Source organism: Notolabrus celidotus, chromosome 12, assembly GCF_009762535.1.
Source record: "Notolabrus celidotus isolate fNotCel1 chromosome 12, fNotCel1.pri, whole genome shotgun sequence".
Taxonomy (NCBI): Eukaryota; Metazoa; Chordata; class Actinopteri; order Labriformes; family Labridae; genus Notolabrus; species Notolabrus celidotus.
This window is the reverse complement of record NC_048283.1, coordinates 16965139-16983256: the sequence shown is the minus strand read 5'-3', so window position 1 is coordinate 16983256 and position 18118 is coordinate 16965139. Positions and strand designations below refer to the sequence as shown.

Below are 18118 nucleotides of genomic sequence, written 5' to 3'. Positions count from 1 at the left end.
ACCTCAGGCAGAACCAGACTCATGTTAGACAGCCATCATGCCTCAACCGAGTTGGGTCTTGAAAGAGGGATAGAGGAGAGTAAGAGAGAGAGGTGATAGTGATGAGACGAGTAGGAGAAGCTGTTGCCGCTGGAGTTCAGCATGTCCGTATCAGCTGGAGTCTAGAACGTCAGCAGCAGAAGGATGCCTACGGCAGGTCAGAGGTACCTACGGGACAAGGGAGCTTAGGGACTCCAGAAAGGTCTATGGTTAGTAACTTTCAATGGGACAGGCAGAGTTAAAGTAAGAAATGAGGGGGTTGGGGGGAAGGGGGTGAGATAGGGTCCCAGTGTGTCAGTGCACCAGTTCCCCCGGCAGTCTAAGCCTATAGCAGCATAAGTAAGAGCTGGTCCAAGCCTGATCCAGGTCCAACTATAAGCTTTATCAAAAAGGAAAGTTTTAAGCCTACTCTTAAAAGTAGAGAGGGTGCCTCCCGGACTCTGACTGGTAGATGATTCCAAAGGAGAGGGCATCTGAAGCAGTTTGCTCTACGGCCAAAGGTGTCCCAGTGCCATGTGATACTGGTTACAATGGTGTTTATTGTTAATTACTGAAGAGCAAGCTAACCTAAATGTTGAGAAACACGTCTGACTTACAAAATGCAATGTTTCTTGGGCTTTTATTTTGAAAGATAAGGCCTACAAAGCAAGTTTTTATGCCAGTTTTAGGTGGAACTTGTTTTAATTTAATAGCCACAGTAGACTCCATTTGTATTGAAGCACTGCATGTATTACTAACTGTGTACCATTGGACATAAGCATAGGTTATTTCATGTACTTCTTTCATCTGATAAACACAAAAGAGAATTTTAAAAAATTGTTGTTAAATGCTGCGGTCTGCATCATTTTCATTCTTCATTCGTTGAAAAACAAAAAGCACTGACTCGGTTTCTCTGACCTTTATTCTCTGAATAGAACTCATGAAAACAAAAACATAAAACATCAACACAGAGTCTATACATCATTGTGACAACATCTTCCCTCCGTGTTTCCGTGGAGACAGTATGTATCATATCTTGATTGGTCCGTGTGTCGCCGTAAAAGGCTGCAGTCATTGCCCAGGTGAGTTTACCTGGTGAAGGAGCGAACATGTCTGCCCCTCCCTCCACCACTCCCTCCCCCGCCACTGAACTTGCTCCCCTGAGATCCCCGGCCTCCCCCTCCTCCGCCTCCTCCACCACCTCCTCCTCCTCCTGCGCCTCCGCCACCTCCTCCCGCGTTAAGCCACGACAGCCCAGCGCCTCCTCTCCCCCGCGGGGCTCGGTCACGTGGAGCCAGCCGATACGCGCCTAAACAGAGAATACAAGAGAGGATTCATTTAAGGGTTGACTCTCTGAAGAAGAAAGTGCAAAATTAATCAGAGAGTGTGGGAGGGCATGTTCTTCATACTTGCTGGAGGTTGTCTGGAGGGGAGTGGTCCACGTGTGAAGTTGCTCTGGCCTCCTCGGGGTTCACTGTAGTTTCCTCTATGGGTCACCGCTGGAACTTGTCCACTCCACGATGAACCTCGGCCTCCTTCTCTACGAGTGTAGTTACCTGTAGGACCCAAAAAAGAGGATTTATCTCCCTCTAGTGGTAAACAAGCAGAACTGACCTCTACAATGATGGTGGACATGTCCTGGAAGACATCAGTCAACAAACAACTAGACTACTTGACTTAAGAAACACAAAAACTATGAGGAAAAAAAACATTTCTTTTCAACAACACAAAGACAAGCTGAACCTTTTCATGTCATCATAGCAGCAATCTCAACCATAGATGATTTGACACAGGTAAGGCACACATGTAATGTCTACTTTAAATACAAACTAACTGTTTACTTACCAGACAGCAGTACACCTTTGGGTTGTGGTGGAGTGAAAAAGCGAGTCTGGCTGTGAAATGTGCCCCTCCCTCTGTTTCCAGTGAACAGTCCTCTGGTGGGGGGTTTTGGGGAGCTCTTGGGGGGGCGTTTAGGGGGAAGAAGTCCAAGAGGGGTTGTAATGTCTTTAAACTCAGCTGCCACAAAGTCATCCACGTGCATGCTGGGAGGACGGGAGGTGTTCTGTTTACGCTGACGGAAGATATCATGTGGCCGGCAGCCGACATTCTGTCCGAAGTTTCCTCGCCCTCCACGTCCACGAGGAGCTGCCATGATATGGGCTCTTTTGGCGGGCTCAATGTAGTCAGATTTACCGCTGCAAAGAAAAGCGTGAGGTGATATTCAGATTAAAACCAGTAAAAATACTTAGTTTTTTGCTGATCTTGTGTTAAAAAATTCAAAAGTTAAAATCAACTTAAGGGATGGGCGTGTACCTTGATGTGATAAATGTCTCATGCTTGTGTTTGCCCAATCGGAAGCCTTTTTGAGCTTTCGAGTGACCAGGAGACGAGGGCTCGGACAGGAAGGAGCGCTCCAGCTCTGCCTTCAGGTCCAGTTCTGGGCAGCACTCTTGAGCCAGGCCCACCAGATCCACCTTCACCTGATTACACAAATAAGGAGACAATCAGAGACATGGAGACATACAACTTTATTTTATTCAGGTTGAAGAACTATGTTACTCCAGTTCATGGGTTTATAATTGATAAACCTATCCTAGTATGCAATACGTTATTCACATGATTAGTGAATAACGTATTGCATACTAAGATTAAGTTCCGTTTTGTGTTTTTCATCAAGACTTTATGACACATTTTCATAGCAGCATGTTGGGAGAAAATAAATTACTACATTTTTTAGGGCAAGAGCTGCGACTTGAAATAACTATTACTGCTTTATAATAGGGATCATTGGAGCCTGATCGAGCCTTAACATGAATAAGGTTTAATTTAAAGTCAAATAGTGTTTAATATTTCACTTTTATATTAATTGTATTTTTATGTGTGTGCCTGTATGCATATATATATATGTATGTATATACAGAATATATATATTTATTATTTCAATGTATGTATGTATGTATGTATGTATGTATGTATGTATGTATGTATGTATGTATGTATGTATGTATGTATGTATGTATGTATGTATGTATGTATGTATGTATGTATGTATATATTTAGTATTATTATAGTTATTATTGTTTTATTATTTTTATTAATTTTTATTTGTATTTTATTTTACTTTAATTTAATTTTTATATACACATATGACTATGTTTAAAACATAAAAAGATGTTTGAATATCGGACCTGTATTGTAAAGTTTGCGTTTTGCCAATAAAAAAAAAATCTTGAGAAAAAAATTGTGTTTAACATTTGGACATATTTCTGGTTTGAACCAGTTTGTCATACAAGTACAGATTGAGTTTTTAGCCAGGGTGGCTGTCATAGTAATAATGCAGTAGTGATCTATAGGCTGCTGGAACTTTAATAAGATAATATGGAGTTGGAGTCTTTCTTTATATAGGGACTTACCGTATCTAGGTCTGCCTCGATGTCATCAGTTTGGAATGGAGAGAACCAAAGAGTTTTCAGCTGCTCATCAAGAGCTTCTGATAAAATGAACACAGTCCTACAGACAAAAACACAAAAAAGCAGGATATGGTCAATAGGGTTAGGGCATCCTTGTTTTGCACAATCAATACATCGGCCCAATTTTATATCATCTGTTTTGGATGTAATATACATAAAGTTGTGTTAACAGCATTTTTACTGCAAAGCTGGGTGTAAGTTGTATTATACCTGTGGTTAAACTGGGCCCCCAGCGTCTCAGGCGCTGGCAGAGTGGGTTCATTGTCGACCACAGTAGGTGTGTCTGTGGCCGTCTCCAGCGTCTGCCTCAGAACAATCACATTCTCCAACAGCGTCTCCAGTGACTCATCTTCTTTACAGAGTTTCTGCGGTGAAACGCCCAGAAACAGAGTTACACATGCAAACATGGCTCACTTTCAAAAGAATATAAAAATGTGTGTGTGTGATTTATACCGTAATCTGCTTTTCTAAAGTTGGGAGCGGATGGGACTCTGACTCCTCCCACTGTAGCAGAGCTTTCATCTCAGTGCCCGACAGCAGCCGTGGAGTCATGAAAGCAGGCTCCTCACCAGACCCCGGGGCCTCGTCAACACACTTGAATAAAATGAAAAGATGCAACAATAAAAATCAACATATAACATCTTTATTGTTGCTCTTTATTTTCCTCCTTTAACTCATTTAGTAATGTAGAACCTCTTCTGACATGCTCTGGAATACATGCAACAATTTCATGGCTAATGTAGGGATGACAACTTTAACCCTCCTGTTAATAACAGCAGGGTTAAAGTTGTCATCATAACAGTTATGTTGCGGGTTAAATTGACCCTTTTTAAAGTCTATTTTAGGCAATATATGCCTTCCTCACCAGCTAAATGCAGCATAAAAATCTGGGCAGCATGTGACAGAAGAGGAGTCGTGTTAATTTATCAACATCACTTCATAAAGAAAAAAAAAAAAATCAAAATTTGAAATAAAATAAACAAAAATGTATGTCATGTTAAACTATTGTATTTATATTTAAGGCTTTCCAATGTACATTAAAAAAAAGTTTGAACATGAATTTGAATGAAAAACCAGTGAGTTATCCTCATTGAACCATGATCTGTGAGAATTAAAGAACACCAATGGACTAAATCTTGATTTAAATAGTTAGTAATGGAGTTAAAAATTAGATTAAAAAAAAGGGTATTGGGAATTTTTGGGGTTCTGACACTTTTGGGTCATTGAATATGCCCCGGGTCAAATTGACCCAGGAACATTATTACTGTTCCAGAGAAACAAACATAACAGGAGGGTTAAAAAATTCAGCTTCAAAAATCATTATGTTTTGAAGTGAGGTAGAACTGACCATTGTCTCTGTGTTGACAATCTGTCGGAGGAAGTCCAGAAGTGCAGAGAGTGGGTCTGCTGCGTCTTTGTTGAAGGCCAACACTAATCTCTTCAACAATGAGCACAGACCTGCACCATGTTTCTTCAGAGCACTGAAAAAGAAACAATGTGTCATTTATGTCTTCATTGACGGCTTGTAAGGAGACATTAAAACCAAGAGGACGGTAAATCAAGAAGTGAAAACGTACGCTTTAAGGTGGTAGAGTCCATAGTCATGCTCAGTGAGGAATGTCAGAGTCCTGATACAGGTGAGTAGGAGTGGGACGCTACTTTCTGAATTCCCCGAAACCTCCAACAAGGAGTTGCACACTGATGACATCATTTCTCGTCCGGGGAGTGCATTCGCCAGCTGCTCTGCCTCTGTCGCACAGCTTTCACCATTTGGAGAGGCAACCAGAGAAATGTCCTGGAAAAAACAGGAGAAACATATTTAAGCTCTATCCTTTTCCGTGTGGGGAAGTGTTGATGATTGTTACTGCTGCATACCTGGTCACACAGTGACTGTAGTATTGTCCCCACTAGTTCACTGCATTGCTGCTGCTGTAACGAGTGATCCGCTGGAGGAACCAATAAGGACAGCAGCAAGGGGAAAAGGTCAGCTAGTTGTTCGTCCCCGGAGATTGAGCCGGCCAGCAGCTGCAGTGATGCACTCTTACAAGCTCTCTGCGACACCAAAGTGTCCAACAAAGACAGCAGACGCAGGACCTGGCCCCAGCACACTGATTTTCCTTCCCCCCTGCAGTCAGAACATGACACACACTTAAAATACAAACTGACAGCATAAATGAAAATATAGGATGAGATGTTTGTTTTATTTAACTCACGGTTGTAGCTCTTCCAGCAGCATCTCCAGCAGAGTCTTCATGATGAGTGTTGCAGTTGTTGAAGACAGATCTGCCAGCTGCACACACATCCTCCTCAGCATGGCCAGGAGAGGAGGGCAGCTGGTGGTGCACACACACCTGAATGCCTCAGCGAACACTTTCCACTGCGCCCTTATGTGCATGCTCCACAGCTTCCTTGTGTTTAAGGCTACTGCCACGTCTTGGACAGAAATCACCTATGGAGCAAGATTTAAATTATATCAACATGTATGTGAAGAAAAAAGAGAGACATCAGAGAGACAGGAAGTATAGGATAGATTGGTTATGAAGGAAAAGTTACCTGAGTGCTCTGCATTGGTAGTGGAAGAGGAAGGAGCTCAGACAGCAACATCAGACCAGAGAAGAGACCTTCAGGAGCTTTTAGCAGTGAGCTTAAAACTTCCTTCAGCATCAGAGACCACGTGTTACTGGCCAGAGTCTCTTCTGTATGAGTCACCTGCATCAAACAAAGGCATAAGGCTACTGATAATAATGCTTTTACCTCAAAAACTTTACAGACATGATTTAACTCTTTGTAAATCACATACCTCCTCATTGACACCCTGTGTGAACGTGAGCAGCACATCAACGATGAGCGCCTGTACTCTGGTCTCCTCTCCGTCCAGACGCCCGGACGCGGGGATGGAGCACACAATCATGTGAAGCGTCACCAGCACGTTGGCAACACGAGTGTCCCTGAATTGGAAAGCTCCTCCGCGCAGCAGCTCCATGAGCATGGTGCGCAGCAATCGTAGTGTGCTGATGCAAATACTGAGGATCATGCAGCGCTGCGGTGTGGGGCCCATGTGTCCGTGCACCCGCCACGGCTGCAGGAGCACACTGCACAGCTTCTGCAGGACACGCACACACATGTCCAGACCCTCACCGGAGAAGAGCTGGACTCCTGCAAGACTCCACTTCAGATCCCTCTGCTGACCTGTAAAAATGTTCCCAATGTTATAATTTCTCTTTTGCAGCCATTTAAAACAACATTAATGAACTCTTTACCAAGATAAATGTCAATGGGAGTGGAATTTTCACTCCCTTGAGGTTTAAATTTGCAGCAAACTACACATCATTACAGTCCTACCAATGGTAATGGTTTTGCAGGGCACAAGCAGCAGGGTAAACATTAGGGATGTACACAATTAATCCATTATCGATTAATTGATTGTTAAGAAATTACTCAAAATACGCATTTTTGTTTTCAATTTTTCGTCAGGTGGAACAAACACCATGTGGTCTAATATTACACTCAGCTATCAGGGAGGTGTTTTAAGTTTAAAGCATGTTTTGATGTGAATCAGCTGTTAAAGGTGTTGCGCACAGCAGAGACGCTCAGCTGGCGGCTGTGCGTCAGGTCTCCACGTACGCTTTTTAAAGAGGATCAATACGCAACTGCTGCCAACAACGACACGGACACGAAGGTTGACAACTTTAAACAGGACATTTTCCACCTTTGGATACAAAGCTAACAGACTGGTTGCAATTGCTAGTACACTATTTGCAGACCAGCAACATCAGAGCCGTCTGGGCTTTTCTGCAACTGGACTGATTATGACCCGGTTGTGCTCCCGGCTGACACCTGACCGAATACACATGTTTATTTTTCTCAATAAGAACGAGTAGACAGAAAACTGGACACTGTGAGTCTGAAGTACTTTTCTGTTAGTATTATGAGCCTTAACTTTATAAGACTATGTCTGCAGAGAATAATTTTTTGAGCCTGATCGTTGATAATCCGTGTTAAACATGTACCCGTATTTAATACCATCAGTTATATTATTTTGTTGCTGTAGAAAATATAATTTAGGGGGAAAACAAAGTATTGGGCATTGTTTTTGACATAAGAATAATAATGTTTGTTTAATTGATTAATCGATAATTGATTGTTAACATTTCCAAAAATTGATCACCGAAAATACTTAAAATGTACATCCCTAGTCAACATATTTCCACCTAGTATACATGGATGTAAACATTGCAGGTATTAAAATAACTCATTGGAATTTGCTTTTCAGAAGCTGGAGGTTCATCTGATTTCTAAGAAACCCACTCAGAAAGTACTTTGCTTATAAGATCACACAGCAATATAGCAATACAAGTAACTCAATAAAAACGTTACATTAAAAAGAGATAATGTGACTGCTGGAAAAGCATCAAGTCAGCTGAGACAATAATAATGTTCTGTGTTTTTACCCTCCACAGCAGGCGGAGGACTGGCGATATGATTGAGGACCCTGAGAGCAGTGACCAGTCCCGTTCCTTCAGCTGTCAACACATTTTCCACATTCTGAAAGAAGGAAGGAAAGGAAAGACACACGTGTTAACAAAGGCATGCTGCACTTTGCATATTTGCATATGTCCATGACTTAAGTATGCTACAGAGCAGGTTTACGTTTGAGGGGTTCAGACTTGTTCATGAAACTCTGCATTCCAGGAAGTTAGACAGTATATCTGAGGTATTCCTGGTACATAAGTAGATACAAATTGTACATCATTGTGTGATTTCAAAAACACATCTAGCTTCAGTTTTGGTTATGTAGTTTATTAAGTTATTTTATTACAAACCCCTCAGAGGGCCTGTTATAAGTACTGAGAACACAGTGTTTTTTTTTCCAACAATTACCATGAAGCTCTAAAAATTTTAATTTACCTGCAGTCTGATAAGCTCTGTTTGTGTGTATTGCATTTTATAGATTTCTTGTCTGAAGCTGCCCAAATGTATTCCTCATCGAGTTTAAAATAAGAGATTTATTAAGCATGCCTGCAGGTGTCAGAGGAAGATGAAAGCTGAAATAATCACTGAGAATGAGAGAGTAGTGAAAAGTTGCTACACTTCAGCGTTCTGTACACCGAGTGGGAGATGTGTACCTGTTTGATGTAGTCTATGAGGGTGGGAATGCTGCCAATCTCAAAGCGGAGTTTGTCCAGAGGCTCCAGCCATTTGCTTAACTCTGAAGTACGAATGAGAGAACACGAGGACATCAGTGGGAGAACATCAAAAATATATATGCTTGATTAAAATGAAAGCAGCATTTACCCTGTAACTTGGCATTGGTCTCATCAGCCTTGGCTATGGTGAGTAGCGGGGCAGCATATTGTTCCATCATACGCAGTTCATTAGAGCTCTGCACCACAACCAACACCAGCATACAGGCGTAGTTATACGTCACAGTTTTACGTGCTTTGGACTCGCTGCAAGAAAACGAGACAGAGAAAGTGAAATTGTAGGAAAAGATCACTTCAAAAGAGTGCAATGTAAGATAGAGTCATATAAAAAGAAAGACAGGGAGTTGACAGCCGTACCCCTGTCCATCCTTGCTGCTGTGGTGCTGCAGCAGAGTGACCAAACAGGACAGGTTGTTCTCCAGGCTGAGAACATGTGCCACTGCACTGCGACCAGTCTGTGTGAACGTCATCAGGTAGAGCGCATGGAGCATGCCCAGAACGTCGGAGTTGTCGCCTTCCTCTAACCCGGCTCCTCCGTCTCCTCCTGCGGCCACGTGACTCATCAGCTCAGACACTCCCTGCAGAGCGTGCAGCGCTTGCATCAACCACACGCCAAAGCCCTCCTCGCCAAACCCTGGTCCTGTGTGACTCCCGTCTCCCCCTGTGAAGGAGGTCTCTTCAATCTCTGCTTCCGCCATTGAGGCCAGGAGGCGCAGGAGCAAATTCGAAGGAGTGGGCTGGGCGAGGAGGAAGAGCAGACCTGACTGGGTCAGCGACAGGAAGCGGAGGATGTCTCTCACAGCTTGGGTGACACCGAGATGACCCGCTGCTGCTGCTGCTGACAGAACCACTGATGTACTCTCCAGGAAACGGCATGCGTGCATGTACCTGGGAGAGGAGACAACATGTCAGAGCTACATTTACAGTCTGTCAGAGCTTCTGATATGTCTGAGGTAAGATGTGTGGGTGCATACTTATACAGTGCTGGGTATGGGTCATCCCTCTCCTGTGGTCCTGTTATTCTAGCAAGGGTGGGGAAGGATTTCCCAGGTGGCTGCACCATGCAGTAAGGGGCTGTCTCTAGCAGGTGATGCAGTTCTTCTAAAACTCCTGCCAGCCTGTCTAGCTCTGCCTCGCTCACAGGGGAGGGGCTTAGAGAAGAGTCCTCCTCCATGGGGATCTCAGCTTCCTCCATCTCCTCCTGAGAGATGCCAGCCATGATCAGTGAAGGGTAGTGTTGCAGAAAGAATCAAATGAGTGTGTCTGAGTGTCTGTTCCTACCTGCTGTGGTTCACTCCATGCGGCTGCTGATCTCTGCAGATCCCCCAGAACCTCGTACATGTGGCTTTTCTGCAGTATGGTGTTGCCTGCTGTTATGACCCTGACTGTTTCTTCTCTCAGGAAGAGCTGGACTAAACGCTGTAGAGGGAACATAAAAAGAGTGGAAGAAAGTAATTGTTTTGTTCAACTCGTGAGATCTTTCTGTAAATGTGAAGCCTATGCTGTTGATTTTATTTGAAACAATATTTTTTTTTTTTTAGCTGTAAAGAGGTTTTGATTCTCTCTATGGAAAATGTTCCAAACTGGGATCCCTGTGATGTCAAAGAGACCAGTGTACTCATAAAGAGTTGGAGGATTACATTTTCACATTTGTAAACTTTGTGGTGCTAACCTGATAGCCACTCTTCTCCGACTCCCCTACATGCAGAAAAGCCTCCATGCCAGCTGGAGTGCTGGTCAGAGCACCAAGAGCCTTCAGGAAACTGAGCTTCAACGTTGAGGACACGTGGTCCGTGTGAAGCAGCTTCAGCAGCACATCCAGGGCCCCTTCATGCAGTAGCGCTTTGAGGCCCTGTGGGCATTCTGCTAGGCATGATGCCAGCTTGGCTCCAGCTTTTAACTGTCTGAGATTAAGTGCAATAGGTTGTGTGAGAGCAACCTCCATACTCAATGCTTGGAGTGCCCATTGGGCTAAAACTCCAACAGGACCCTCGATCTCCTGCTCTCCTTGTTTAATTACACGAGTGAGCCCTTTGGCAAGCACTCCTGGGGCCTCTTCCACGGCAGTAACCCAGCGAACGTCTCTCTCTTCTCCAACACCAGCAAGCAGTTCTTTGAGCTGCGTAACAGCCTCAACCTCCTCTCCAGCTGCTGGTTCTTCTGTTCCCCCAGCGTCTCTGGGTTCCTCCACAGGGGTCTTCTGTTGCTGGGTGTCAAAGCGGGTCTTGTATGGGGGCGTGAAGTAGAGCAGGGGTCTAAGTTCTCGCTCATATGGGTCGTACTGGACAGGTGGAACAGATGCCAGGTCCTCAGGAGTGTAGTCCATGTCAAAGCTGGGCAGCTTGAAGCTACCATTATCAAGATCGTCCTCATCACTTGAGATCTGCTCGTAGCCGTCGTCACCTGTGAGAGCAGGGGGAGGGGGAATTTGAAAAAAGGGAATTAATTATAAAGCAGAGTCTTTAGATTCTTGCAAAACTCATAAATATGTGTGTAAAAATGAATAAAAACCACGAGGCAAGCAGCTTCTTCATGTCCCCTCACACAGCATCAGTCCAAACATGCAGGTTAGTTTGACATGCAGGATGTGTGAGGTACACCTCCACATCACAGCTTATGAATATTGATCATAAGCCCGGGACAGGCTAGCTGAGAGTTTGAAGCGTCCAGCTGTAGATGGACGCAGCATGCCAGATCAGAGCACACACTCTCTCCAACTGCCATTCACTCCCAAATGGACCCGGCGCCTGTGGCCCCCTGGGAGTTTGAAGTACTACAGGGCGCAAGGGCCCAGCATCCATTCAAGGATATCCTATCCTATCCTCTCAAAATAACTCCCCTACCTTCCTCCATCTCCTCGTCCTCACCCTCATCTTCCTCTTCATCTTCATCCTCGTCTTCCACCATGCTCCCTTCTGTCCGTGCATCTTCCTCCTCCTCTGGCTCCTCCTCTTCCTCCTCATCACCTTCTTCCTCTTGTTCAGCTTCAGAGTACGCTTCATCAGCCGGCAGCGAGCGCTCAGGGGAGACGGCCTCCAGATAGTCGTCTCGACCCTGACTTGGCTCATCTTTGGCTACGCCCACTGCAGATGGAGGACACAATTCAATAAGCATCAGAAGACTCCCAGAAGCATACTAACTACAAATATATTAGGGTAACATGATCATACTGGTCTTTGAGCCTGCTATAAGGACTTAATTCAAATTTTTGAAATTTTTTCAAATGCTAAAGTGACTCTTTAACTTCACTTATTCCCTCCTGGCAGGCAGCCATCTTTTTCACTTATTTAAGAACAGTGTAATAATCAGCATGCAGAGACTTGCTCATGATATGGAGTGAACATTATGTGCCACTAATCTGAACAACACATCAGCAAAGTTCATCCTGTAAACCCCTGACTGCGGGAACACATATGCTGCTAATGTAATAAGAAAAGGCAATAATGTTGTATCAGTATTGTGAATGTTATTATCCCTGTCATTATTATCACAATTCTTATTTTATTATATTATTATTGTTGTATTTTATTTTACTTTATTTATTTTATTCACTTTACTTATATCATTTATTTACTTTTCTTCTGGTCCTGTCTCTTGGCTTATGTCTGTTCCTTAAAGTGTAATTTTAAAGAAGGGCCAGTTGATTTATATGACTGAAAAAAGAAATGTGTTATTAGAATTGAGGTATTTGGATATATATTTCACCGTTTGTTGCTTAGCGCCGCTCAAGTGGCTGCTAGTTGCAGCAGCTCTCTCTTCGTTGTTCTTTTTGTAACTTTTTTCCATATCTGTTTACTTATCTTTGTATTTGGAGCCTGTCATGACTTTTAATGACTCATTTGTTAGTCATAGACACCAAACAGGCTACGTTTGCAGTGGTGTTTTTACTATTTTTGTTCCTGTGTGTGTCCAGAGATCCTGTGTAACCATGGTCGCATTGTTAACTAACCCAGTACCCGAGGGAATACTGGCAGAGCTAACACCGGACACAAACTCCACATTGGAAGGATTTCACCTGCTGTGGGCGGACAGGATACAGGAGAGCAAGACTGAACTAACTGGTGAAGAAGGCCAGCTCAGTCATGGACCCTGTGCATGTGGTGGCTGACAGAAGAATTATGGCCAAGCTGTCGTCTTTGATGGACATTTCTTTTCTAAATATTTTCTTTAATAAAGGAGTATCTTATCTTATCTTATCTTAAAGGTAAATTCTCACTAGATGTTTTAACGACATCCTATGATCAGGTTGTTGGTTTTTTTTGTGTTTTTTATTTTTTATTTACTTTATATTTTTTTTTGTTTTACTAAAAAGAAAGAAATATTCATGTTTTTAAGATGTATTGTAAAGAGAATAAATAAATAATTCTCTAAATAAAAAGAGAATTACAAAAAAAGAAAAGGTAATAAAAACAAATGTGTCAAAGAGAAAAAAACACATTTTATATGACACCAGAAAAAATCCTGGAGGGTAACTAATGTCGGATTTCTTTTATATCATTCTTTCAATTCTTACTAAGAAGAAACACAAAGGCAGTATTTAGCACTCAGATGTAACAACCAAAATATGTTTCAGCTACCTCAGCATCTGTCTCTGTTAACTAACCCAGATCTATCAGTGTCTGATACACTGTGACAGCACCGAAGAGATGTTCTTACCTGTCACTTGGACCTGCTCTTCGTCATCATCATCAGGTGGTGGTGGCCCAGGTGGGGTGCGAGGCCCTCTGGGTGCTGGTCTGGGCGGGCTGCCATTGTACTGGTCGTCTTTTTCCCACTCTAAAAAGAAACACAGCGCAATGGATCAATGCTTTCACAGAGGAATTAGAGGCGAACTGTTCATGGGATGTTTGGAGAGAGAGAGAGAGAGAGAATATATATATATTTTCTTCCTTCTATACTTCTATACAGCTCTGTTAGTTTAACATTGAATCTTATTATTCTGTAATTGTTTGTATTTCTTTTTAAGCTTTAGCAATGTTTGCATATGTTTTCCATGCTGATAAAGCCCTTTGAATTGAATTGAATTGAATTGAATTGAGAGAGAGAGAGAGAGAGAGAGAGAGAGAGAGAGAGAGAGATAATCATAATAATAATATAATAGTTCCCACCTTGTTTAATGATCCTCTTGGGCCCGCTTTGCTGTTGTGGGGGCGGGGGAGGAGGAGGAGGAGGTGAGCCCTGGTCGTGTCCATGTGAGCGCTCTGCCGTCCCGTACACCGCTACTGTCAGACTGGTGTACCAGCCCCGCAGCACCAGGCCATCTGTGTTCACCTGCAAACACACAAAGCACTTCAGTTATTCTGCATTCCAATCAAAACAGAGGGGATAAACAATCGTTTTGTTCATGGTCATTCATTTACCTTTCCACTGGGTCTGAACACGATGGACTTGTTCTCGTCATACTCCAGACTGAGGGCAGAGTGTAAGACAGGGCAGATTAAAGCATCAGTGCAAATACACAGAGGCTGCAGCATCCTCAAATGTGTGTGTTTGCCAGAACATGGGACCTTTTAAATTTAGAAACTAGCATTTGTCTGAAATTGAGTTTTCAGCAGTCTGTTAAGTCTTAGATAAACCTCTTTCCATTCTGCACAAAATGGCTGTATTATCATGTCTAAAGGCACTCTCCATGAAGCCTCTATTGTCCTCTGAGTAACAGAAGGCAGAAACTCAGGAAAGGTTTCTGCAGGATTATTCAGGTTAAATCTATGAATATTTTTTGGTTTGTTTATTTGGTTTTTGGGGCGTTTATGCCTTTAATTAGATGAAAGGAATGTGGATAGAGAGAGGTACCTAGGAAGAGAGAGTAGGGAATAACGTGACATAGGGCCGCAGTAGCTATAGTCACTTTGCTGGCTGTAGCATTTGTACATATGGCGAGTGGCTTGCACCACCAATCTAAGAGTTTTTGAACCCCTTTGCCAAATGGCACACAAATACACAAATGCATGTAAATTATAAGACAACCACAGGTTCCACTAAGTGAGAGATATGCACAGATAAATAATAGGAAGGCCCTTAACATCACAGGTGACAAGTTCCATCCTTTGCACTGATATTTTGAACTGCTCGCTTCAGGTCGGCGTTTTAGACTGCCACGAGCCACAAAGAGAATATTTACAAGAACTCAAAGCAATTAAATTATTAAATTCTTAGATTGCAAAATCAAACCTAACTTTTAAATTTCAGTTTTAGCAAACTCAAACAAATAAATAGCAAACTGTAGCATCTGCCTGTCCCCCATCCAGGGTTTACAGGGGCTCTAATGAATCTTTAACATATCCACACATCTGACAGCATGTGTTACATCAAGAAAAAGAAAAGCAAAATGAAGTTATGAACTCATTTAATAAACAAAACTGCATCATTTGGGTTTGATTTCAATCATACAGATCTCGATCATCATGTGAGCTGGCAGAGGTTCAATGAGTTTGACACCTTATGTCTAAAAATATTTTCTTTTGAGATTGTTTTTGACATCGGTAGCATTTCAAAAGTAATCCAACTGGTTTGAAAAATCAACTTCCAACTTTCCCAGCAGGGATAATAACCTGGGTGTGTCGTGTTTGCAGTTTTGAAAAACCCTTAACACATTGCACACCTCTAGATAGAAGTTCATGCTCTGGTGCGACTGCGAAACCTCTGTCATTATGTGGCCGGAATAAAAGCATTTGACTCAAACATTTATCCGCTTGGCCTACTAGTTTTTGTGTCACTTCAGCTGGGTGGGGTTCAGTTTCTGGAGAGACCAGTTAACCAGCACAGAAACAAAGAGACCTGATGATGGGTGGGTGCATCACACAGGGCACATATGTCACCTGTTGACTGGTTATACAGGTGAGACAGATATCAGCATCTTAAGAAGTTTTGAGGAAATCATCCTTACCTGCCCAGTCGGTGGAACGTGGGACTGTTGGGTTTGGTGACATTGTTGAAGAACAGCTCCAACTGGAAGGCATGAGGAGATGTCTCCCTAGAAACAGAGACAAACACTCTCAGTTAGAAGGAAGCCATGTTTAAGTCCAACTGTGTACACAAGGCTCCTTCACTAGTATTCAGTACCAATGCAGGGTTTTGCAATGTAATACTTTGGACTCAGTAGCCACCTGTGCAATCTACTAAATATCAATACAAAGGCTCTACCTTAAACTCCAACTTTCCATAACACCTAATTTCACTTTTAGGTGACAGAGGTAGAAATGTGTAAATTGTGTTATTTACTAGAAGTGTTATATTTTATAATATATATATAAATATTGGGATGCTGTGGCTCAGTGGTCCAGTGGATTGTCTCTCAATGAAAAGGTTGGTGGTTCAATCCCAGCACCCTAAATCAAAACATTGAAGTTTTGGTGCGCATGCGCCAACCGTGCATGCAGCTTGTTAGAGTCGCTCCTCTTTGTTCATTCTTCTTTCTGATTTTACATCTCTTTCTTCGTCATATTTTTTTTTCTCTGGCAGTTTGTTGAAGTTGTTACCTTTTTTGGCCTTCTGTAGGTGAGAGTTGTGGACTGTTTTTCACGATAATCACCAACTTTAGCTTTTACTCACATCGCTAACCCCGCTTTGTTTTGTATTTTACAGCTGATTGAGCTGAAGCTGGCCGGCTTGTCGGCTCGGGCCTCTAGATGTTCCCGTGGAGCTCTGGAGATTTGGGACACATGGAGGCAGAGGAGGCATAAAGCTACGAGGGAGTAGAGCTGGTATAAGGAGATGGAGGTTTATGGAGAGGAGATTGAAGCCGAGTCTCTCCTCTCTCATCATGGGCAACGCAAGATCTCTGGCTAATAAGATGGACGAGCTAACAGGACTAGCCAGGAGTCAGACAGAGTTTCGGGAATGTAGCATGATGTGCTTCATGGAAACGTGGCTGCATCTGGATACACCCGACCACAACGTCACCATTGACGGCTTCAAGACCATCCGGGCAGACCGGGATAGCACCGATAGCGCTGTGGGCCTCCAACCACATTATCTGCACAAGGAAATCTCACAGGTCATACTGGTAACTGTTTACAACCCCCCTCTGCCAACCCGACTACAGCCTCCAACGTTCTCAACGCTGCCATCGCCAGGGACTTCAACCATGTATTTTCTACATGGCTTATTTTGTATTCTGTACATAGTTTTATTATCATTATTTTCATTGTATTCATATTAATATCTCATTAATAAGTTCTTCTGTTAATATGATTTGATATTATTACGTATTGTGTATAGGAGCAACTGTAATGACTGAATTTCCCCCAGGATAAATAAGGTAAATTCTTTCATTCAAGAACAAAAACATGAATGTTGAGTTAAATATTACTCATCCCTTTGACTCAACCCATTCAACCCATTGTGCATGTGATTGAGGAAAAGCATAGATATTCAACTGTACTTGCATGAAATCTGGTTGTGTTAGTCAGGATTATGCTAAAATATATTCCCAAATTATATTTAAGTTCCCTATTAAGAGCCAACCTTCAATTTAGTGAATTCCTGGTTTATTCTCGTTTATTCTCGTATAAAGTTTCCAACTTTGAAAATTCCCAGAATTTTGCAACCGTAACAAACAGGCACCAAAACGTGCCTGTGAGTATTTCAATGAGCACTTACCCAAAGGCTCTGTTGTCAGGTAAGTTGCTGTGTGCTTTGATCCCTGGAGGAATGACCCGCACCTCTGTGATCAGCACACCGCAAGGAAACCGCACCACATCGACGTTGGTTAACTATGGTGCATAAATACAAACATTAGGATTAGACACCTTCTTAGTTACAACAGGAACATTTCTAAGCAGAGCAGCTCTCCTGCTGTCCTCTCTGAGGTAAACATGGCTTAGCTGGAGTGTTAGCATTAGCAACAAGGCTAACTAGAACACAATCTGCGCAATGATGCAAACACAATAACTGCGTGACTTAACACGAATATGTTCATGGATTTAGTCTAACGGGTGTGTTTTGTGCAAATAATGTCAAAAATGTAATGTGTTTTGATGAATAAAAGCTGTGAGTTGCAACATTGTTAAAAACAACCATGATACAATTGCTAATGTTAGCGAAGTTTACACCGTGAGCTCTGAAGTTGAGCATCGTACTCCAAAACTCTTTGATTAAACCGATAGGAGACTAAAAAGCATGCAGGCTATAATATATACTAGTATATGCTATATGCTATTACCTCTGCACTCTGATGCTTAAACGTATCTAGAAAAAGAAGCTCCGTTGAGGTGTCCCCCGCCATTGCTTTCTGCTGTCCGTCAGGCCGGGGGTCACTTCCGGGTTGGAGACTACTTCCGGGGCACCTCTACTACAGCGCGAGCGCTCAACATAGACATGAAACGAAACTGTGAATGCACACAACAAGAATTAAAAGCAGAGGTGGACACAGCTTCACTGCTTAGGTCAAAGTATAGATACTCCAGGTTAAATATTACTCCA

General features: G+C 42.7%; 1 protein-coding gene across 1 annotated transcript; it reads right to left on the bottom strand.

The window, feature by feature from the left end:
• Nucleotides 1-922: 922 nt before the first annotated feature.
• Nucleotides 923-18024, bottom strand: virma (vir like m6A methyltransferase associated). Its single transcript, XM_034697057.1, has 27 exons — nucleotides 17859-18024; nucleotides 17297-17409; nucleotides 15582-15668; nucleotides 14056-14104; nucleotides 13804-13966; nucleotides 13352-13471; nucleotides 11563-11778; nucleotides 10368-11098; nucleotides 9977-10114; nucleotides 9670-9896; nucleotides 9053-9583; nucleotides 8787-8941; nucleotides 8618-8700; nucleotides 7943-8036; nucleotides 6292-6680; nucleotides 6045-6200; nucleotides 5705-5940; nucleotides 5367-5616; nucleotides 5069-5286; nucleotides 4840-4972; nucleotides 3945-4085; nucleotides 3702-3856; nucleotides 3435-3531; nucleotides 2335-2501; nucleotides 1864-2216; nucleotides 1428-1574; nucleotides 923-1327 (listed from the first exon to the last, which is right to left on the bottom strand). The coding sequence occupies exons 1-27, from the start codon at nucleotides 17919-17921 to the stop codon at nucleotides 1107-1109; spliced, it is 5433 nt and encodes a 1810-aa protein (XP_034552948.1). The 5' UTR covers nucleotides 17922-18024; the 3' UTR covers nucleotides 923-1106.
• Nucleotides 18025-18118: the final 94 nt, after the last annotated feature.

Bases quoted from the DNA above. Each gene is read 5' to 3' on its own strand.
- virma (XM_034697057.1), bottom strand. From the start codon at position 17,921: ATGGCGGGGGACACCTCAACGGAGCTTCTTTTTCTAGATACGTTTAAG. The intron at 9,897-9,976 runs GTAGGAACAGAC...GGCATCTCTCAG, and splicing joins CATGGAGTGAACCACAGCAG to GAGGAGATGGAGGAAGCTGA. The intron at 3,532-3,701 runs GTATAATACAAC...TTTTGTCTGTAG, and splicing joins GGGGCCCAGTTTAACCACAG to GACTGTGTTCATTTTATCAG.